General features: G+C 63.4%; 2 protein-coding genes across 2 annotated transcripts in view; both read left to right on the forward strand.

Moving 5' to 3' along the window:
- The window catches only part of Espnl (espin like), an 18,962-nt gene extending 17,465 nt beyond the window's left edge, over positions 1-1,497 (forward strand). The window contains exon 10 of the mRNA XM_010626164.2: positions 3-1,497. Within this exon, the coding sequence (XP_010624466.1) occupies positions 3-494 (492 nt within the window). The 3' untranslated portion in view covers positions 495-1,497. The remainder of the gene's footprint in view (positions 1-2) is intronic.
- A 2,949-nt stretch (positions 1,498-4,446) lies between these two features.
- Klhl30 (kelch like family member 30) overlaps positions 4,447-6,887 on the forward strand; it is a 9,754-nt gene continuing 7,313 nt past the window's right edge. Inside the window, exons 1-2 of the mRNA XM_033764724.1 lie at positions 4,447-4,699; positions 5,329-6,883. Of these exons, the coding sequence (XP_033620615.1) occupies positions 6,203-6,883 (681 nt within the window). The 5' untranslated portion in view covers positions 4,447-4,699; positions 5,329-6,202. The remainder of the gene's footprint in view (positions 4,700-5,328; positions 6,884-6,887) is intronic.

The following is a 6,887-nucleotide window of genomic DNA, read 5'->3' on the forward strand; positions in this document are numbered from 1 at the left end:
AGTTCCTGCCCCCTGTGGACGGGGTGCCCGTGTCCTATAGCAGCCTCTCCCTGGACCTCTTCATGCTGGGATACTTCCAGCTACTGGAGTGTGAGCTGCCGCCCGCTGAGCGCAGGATGCGGCACCTGCTGTGCTTCGAGGTCTTCGAGAACCTGGGCACCCACGGCTGGGAGGCAGTGCGGGCCTTCCACAAGGCCGTGATGGACGAGGTGGCCGCTGGCCACCGCACCTGGTCCGATGGCTTCGAGGACATCAAAGCCCGCTTCTTTGGCTCCAGCCAGGGCCCCACCTGGGACACGGAGCCTGGCCGGAAGCCAGGGGTGACCCCACTCAGGCCCCTGCCACGCCCCGCTGTCCCCGAGCCTGTGGCACAGCGGCCGGGTTCCTGCTCCAAGTGGGGGGGCTTCAACAGTGAGGACATCTGTGGCTACATCAACCGCAGCTTCGCCTTCTGGAAGGAGAGGGAGGCGGAGATGCCCCACTTCGGGCAGTGAGCGCAGAACAGATGGGCAGGGCTGTGGGCGCGGTCCTCCCTCCTCCCCTTCCTCTCCTGCAGGCCAGGGATGCGGCCAGCCAGCCCCATTCTGCATGGGTGGGTGGTCTCTAGAGGACTTGGTGTTGCAGACCTCACCAGTGAGCCGGGAGCCCCAGGCCTGGGGCGCCCGCTTCCTGTTCCTTCCCACTGCATCTAGGGCTTGGCCACCCCGTGCTGTCCTGCCATCTCCTTGTGCGGGACACCGGTCGGACCCACTCAGCCCAAGACCTCCTTCCCAGCTGTCCAGGTGCCGGGCCCATCCACGCAGACTCCCTGCCACCACACCTGGGGTACTGCGGAGGACCCAGTCCCTGAGGAGAGGCTCTCGCCATGGTGCTCCGAGAGCCGGGAGCCAGAGCTGCCAGCCCCAGAGGTCACGATGTCAGAGTAGCCACTTGGGCACCCAGCTGTCACCCAGAGCACCCTTCTCCACATGACCCGGGAAGGCCACAGAAGGGTGGCACAGAGAACTGATGGGGCCAATCCTGGGGCTCTACAGGCTGCTGATGGCAGCCAGAGGCTGGGCCACCATCTGGCTGAGGTGCAAGGGTGCTGTGGGGTGAGGGCTGAGATGCCCCCGGGGCAGTGGGCAGGGGCAGGTTGTGGGATCTTCCACTGGCCACGTGCCTATAGCCAAACCTCTCAAAACAAAGGTGGCATAGGGACGTGCACCTTCAGGGTCTTCTGTGGGAAACCTCTGCCTGGAGTCCCATGGGAGAGGCCTCAAGGAGACATGAACTTTGGGTGAACCGGTGGCCGGCACGGCAGGGCTGGGAAGGGAAGCGGTGTGTGCCCTGGTCCTGGGCCTTGGTGCTGCCCCTGTGGCAGCCGGGCCTGGACCTGTTTGCTCAATAAAGCTTCTCCCGGCCTCCTGGCACTCTTGTTGATCCCCTATGAGGGTCCCCTATGCCTGCCGTGCCCAGCCCCAGACGGGCACCAGATGCAAGCCCACCCTGCCACTGCAGACCAGGACAGCAGCCTCTCATTGCATGCTGGGAGTGGAGGAGCACTGAACCCCCTCGCAGTCCAGGCAATGGACAAAACGCCCTTGTGGGGCTCCTTTCAGGGGTCCCTGTGAGCTTAGAGACCCCCCAGACTGCCTTGGCCCCATCAGCAGGCTCCTCTCAGGGCCCTGGCTCACTTGGCACAGCCCATGCTGTGCCCAAGGCCTGATCCTCTGGGTCTGGGGAGCCCCAGCATGGTGTGTTGGGAGTCGGGCTCTCTGGCGTCTCCTGGGGCCCACTGCTGACCCCCTGCCAGGCGGTGTTCTGAGGGACCAAGGAAGGAGGGGTGGCAGTTGGGTAAGAGCTCAGTGCCTGGCTCTGGGTGCCCTGCCTGTTCACTGCTGGTCCTGTTTCCAGGGTGGCCAGACAAGACCACTGGGGGCTTCAAAGGTCCTGGGTTCAGCTGGGTGCCAGATGGGGTACAGGGGTGGCGCAGGTCTGAACTTGCACCCACATTCCTGTTACAGACAGACACCCCAGTGGCTCCAGCTCCCTCGCTGTGGTGGGCTGGGCATGCTGGCTTCTAAGGACCCACAAGTGACTCACCCCAATGGTGCAGGTGGAGCTGCACCAAAGCCTGCTCAGAGGCTGCCCCTGTCTGCTGTCCAGGGGAGCATTGCTTCCTGAGGACCCAGAGCACCTGCCCAGGCATCCAAACCAAGCTTCCTGGGGAGTCAGAAAGTGTCTGGGCCTCTCCCAGCCCAAACAGGTATGCAGGTCGCAGGTGTACTAGAAAAGGCCAGAAATGGTGGTGACACCTGTGATCCCAGCACTCGAGAGGCTGAGGCAGGAGGATTGCTGCAAGTTTGAGGTCAGTCTGGGCTACAGTCTGACCCTGTCTCCAAAATAAAACCAAAAGCAAAGAAAGAAAAGAAGGAAAGGAAAACAGACGGTCTCAGAGGCCGTGACCACTGCCCAGTACACTGGACGCCCTGCATACATTGTGTGACATTTAAGGCAGCCAGTTTTTTAGGGACTCTAAACCTCCTTTGAAGGAGAAAACAAAGCTGTGAGGAGCCCCGGGAGCCCCAGTGACCCCGCTTATGGCAGTCACAGTGCACAGGCTCCCAGAGTATGGTCAGCACCATGGGGTCACTTCAGACTTGGTGACAGAGGAGGCAGCACCCGGTGCCGTTACCCTCGACACCTCAGGGAAGCAGATGCCACACAGGGAGGACTCCTCTCCCACCCACAGCCGGGGCCCAACCCAGAGCAGAGCCCTGTGCCCAGGCATGCCTTGGGAGACACCATGCCTGGGCATTTTGTTAGGCGGCAGCAGCTGAGCGACACAACGAGAGGCAGTGAAAGTGTCACAGTGACAGAGCAGTGGCCAATCGGACCAGCTGCAGTCAGCAGATAGAAACGGGGAAGTCTAACTTCACACCAGGACAGCAGGGCCACAGGGAAGACCTGGGGGTGACCTGGTCAGCACTCAGTGCCCACATACACCTCACACGCAAGAGGCACTGCGAACTGCTGCCTGGGACTCGCAGCCCTGAGGAGGCGGCCAGGGTCCCCAGGCACCTTCAGCCCCTCCACAGGGCGCCCTGCTCTGCTGGGTGAGAGAGGACCCTGCGCAGTCTGCTGGGGAAGTCTTGGCCGCCGGCGCCCTGCGTCCTGACACCCACCGAGGGACCTGGACATCCCCTCCCCCGGGGCAGGAGAGGCGTCACTGTGTGCAGATGACAAGTGAGCCCAGGTCCGGAGCTCCGTGTCACTGGGAGGAGGCTGAGTGGACATGGTGGGCGCACAGCCGTCACTGAGCCCGGCCAAGCCTTCCAGAAGCCGTTTGCCTGCCGTGGGAGAAGCCCAGACTGCATGGAGCCCTGGCCATCACCTGCTCTCCCGTCCCCACATGGCCCTGGGAGTCCTGCATCCTTGGCACTTGGTGCAAGGCCCACGCAGAGCTCCCTGGATGCCCTGGGGCTGTGCCAGCCCTTCATGTTCCTCCTGTTGGTCACACACCCTACGCCTCCACTCTGCCCCAGTGCCCAGGAGCTTGCTGGACACCTGACACCCGGGACATCCATCCAGGAAGGTCCCCTCTCCACCATGGCCACCAGGCTGGGCAGAGCTGGGAGGGACCTGGGATCGGGGCCCTCATGCTGAGGCAAGAGGATCACAAGTTCAAGCCCAGCCTGGGCTACTAGTAACTTGTGCAACCCTGTCTCAAAATAAAGACTAGGACTGGGGATGCTGCTCAGTGAAAAGCCCTGGGTTCAGACTGCAGTGCTGCCAAGGGAAATGGCCTCGTCCTGCCAGGAGGGTGGCCATGTGGGCCATGGGCCTTTGAGGGCATTGGCCTTCCCCTGGGGGCCTAAAAGGCCACTCGGCCTGCAGGGCTGAGGGAAGGAGTCGGCAGTGAGGGCTGAGGCTCCCCATGTGCACTGGACCCTGCTGGAAGGGTGGCAGTGGTCACCCCACCTTGGTCACCCCACGAGCCCTGCTGAGGCCTGGATGTGGGGCCCCATGACTACCAGGGACACTGCCTGGGAGGCTGGCGCCACTGCTGTATTTTTAGATGACCCCATTTCTTAGCTGTCCCTGGCACTCAGGAGGGAGACACCGAGGCAACCCTCAGCCAAGGCTGCCGTAGGGCGGGAAGCGCTGTGCTTCCGTCCCTGTGCCTGCTCAGTGGGGCCCTTACTGACAACAGACCCTCCCCTGCTGCCACTGCCAGACCCCAGCTCTGTGAATGTGGCTGACCAGCTGGGTTCGTTCACATCCCTCTCCCTGGACACACTGAGGCCTCCTGGGTTCCCATCATGAGAAGTTGCACATCAGGGCTCAGTGGCTGTCCCCAGCTCAGGCTCCCCTGTGCCCCCATGCCTGGCTCAGTGCCCACTGTCCCCATCGTGCACAGGAGGAAGGGGACACTGTGTTCCTGTCTCCAGCCTCCCTGATGGCCTTGTGGGCATGAAAGTTCACAATTGCCATGGGAGTCCCTGCCGTCCCCAGCACAGCGTGGCCAGGATGGGTGCTTGGAGGGCACGGTGGGCAGGGAGCTGTTGTCTCGCTCCCTCTGCCAGTGCTTCCCTCCCCACCCGCCTCCCATGCAGACACAGGCTAAAAATACCCCATCCCCACGTGGCCACCAGCCCAGCAGCTGCCTGCCCCACCGTGGCCGGCAGTTTCGTCTCAGGTCTGAGCCATCTTTGAGGTAGGCCTGGGGCTCCAGGCTGGGGCTGGGGCTGGGAGTGGGTGCAGGGTGGGGCATGGGCCAGGCCTGGTGGCCTAGGAGTGGGCTCAGCAGAGCCTCCACAGCCTGACCGGTGCCTGAGCATGGTGGGGCTCAAGGACCAGTTTCCACACTGGCCTGGCTGGAGATGGAGGGGGCTGGACCTCAGGATGCAGCTAGGCCCCCGACCAGACCCCACATGCTGTGCTGGACCCTCAGTTGCCCCTCCTTCACTCACCTCCGTCACTCCTCTGAGAAACAGGGAGCCCCCGCTCCATGCTGGCACCCTGGGCAGCAGGTGTCAGCAGGCGCCCAAGGCCCCGGGAAGGGGCTGGGACTCCAGCTGGACGCCACCACCCTCGCAGCTGGCCGAGGACAGTGCAGCAGCAATGCCTGGAATGCAAGGAGGGTGGCGGTGTGGGTGGCGGCTAGGATGGACCCACTCGCCCAGAATCCCCAGCAGCCACCCTGCCCTCACCCAGACAGAGCGCCATCCCAAGGGGCACACAGGCTGGACACTGGGTGGGTACAGAGTCGTCCTGCCCCACCATGAGCCCAGGCTGGCCCCTGGAAGGCTGAGGTGGGCTCCTCCATCCTCTCTGGCTCTGCAGGAAGCGGACAGGACAACAGAGGGCCCAGGAGTGAGGGCCGTGTGCTGGCTGGGGGTTTGCCCCTCTTGCTCCCCGCCATGGTGGCGCCCCCTGGTGAACAGATGCCTCCCTGCTGTGCAGTTTTTGGCCATTGGGTGACTTCAACGAACATCGCTGAAGATTCTTTTTGGGGGGGACTATTTTCTTTGAACAAAAGAGCAGAAGTAGATACATGATTGTGTGTCTGCCTGAAGGAGCCTAGAGTAGATTTTTTGGCGGAAACCCTGTCCCACTGGGCTGTGTAGCTGCAGTTCCTGGGGAAGCAGCCACCAGCCATGGCTGGGGCCTGGCCCCAAACTGAGCACGGCTCCTCCACTTCCCAGCTGGGTGCTCTTGGGCAGTGACACCTGTCCCCATACCCGGTCCCCAGCTGTGAAGTGACAGCCTTCAACTAACCAGGGCTGACACAGGTTGAGGCTGGGGACACGGCCTGACATAGGGAGCCATGGGAGGAGAGGACATGGGCCCTTTCACCCTCCGCCTCTCCATCAGAGGAGGAACCCAGTCAGAGAGGCATGACTTGCCCACGGCCATCTGCACAGTCACACAGGTGGGCAGTGCCACTGGTGGGCCAGGAAGCCGGAAATGCTGCTCATGGCTGCCCAGCAGTGTTGGCCTGGCAGAAGAAGCCGCAGGGGTCCCAACACAGGGGCCGCCATGCCCTGGGGTCTGGGCTGAACACCTCAGATGTGGAGGGAGCCCAGGCGTGGCTGTCTCACCCTGCCCAGCCATGGGTGGGCTCTCCTCTGAGCCTCAGTTTCCCCCCTACAGCAAGTAAAGCCCTTGACCTGCTGCACAGAGCTGGGCCTGGGCCAAGGGCGTGGCAGCCACTCGGATGCCCCTGGCCTCCTCACTGTCTTCTGCAGGGGCTTGGGAGGCGCTGGGCACCATGGTGCGGAACGTGGACGACCTGGACTTCCAGTTGGCCTCACACGCCCAGGACATGCTGGATGGCCTGCAGCAGCTGCGTTCTCTGCCCAAGCTGGCCGATGTCACACTGCTGGTGGGCGGCCAGGAACTGCCCTGCCACCGTGGCCTCCTGGCTCTGAGCAGCCCCTACTTCCACGCCATGTTTGTGGGCGACTTTGCCGAGAGCTTCTCTGCACGCGTGGAGCTGCGGGATGTGGAGCCAGCCATGTTGGGGCAATTGGTGGACTTCGTGTACACCGGCCGGCTGACCATCACGCAGGCCAATGTGGAGGCGCTCACACGTACCGCCTCTCGCCTGAACTTCCCAGCTGTGCAGAAGGTCTGTGGCCGCTACCTCCAGCAGCAGCTGGACGCCACCAACTGCCTGGGCATCTGCGAGTTCGGGGAACAGCAGGGGTTGCTCGGGGTGGCCACCAAGGCCTGGGCCTTCCTGCGGGAGAACTTCGAGGCCGTGGCTCGGGAGGACGAGTTCCTACAGCTGCCACGGGATCGGCTGGCCGCCTGCCTGGCCAGCGAGCTGCTGCAGGTGCAACCTGAGCAGAGCCGGCTCGAGGCCCTGATGCGCTGGGTGCGCCATGACCCCCAGCCAC

The sequence above is a fragment of the Fukomys damarensis genome, unplaced genomic scaffold, assembly GCF_012274545.1.
Source record: "Fukomys damarensis isolate Sample0158 unplaced genomic scaffold, DMR_v1.0_HiC HiC_scaffold_16, whole genome shotgun sequence".
In the NCBI taxonomy this organism is placed as follows: Eukaryota; Metazoa; Chordata; class Mammalia; order Rodentia; family Bathyergidae; genus Fukomys; species Fukomys damarensis.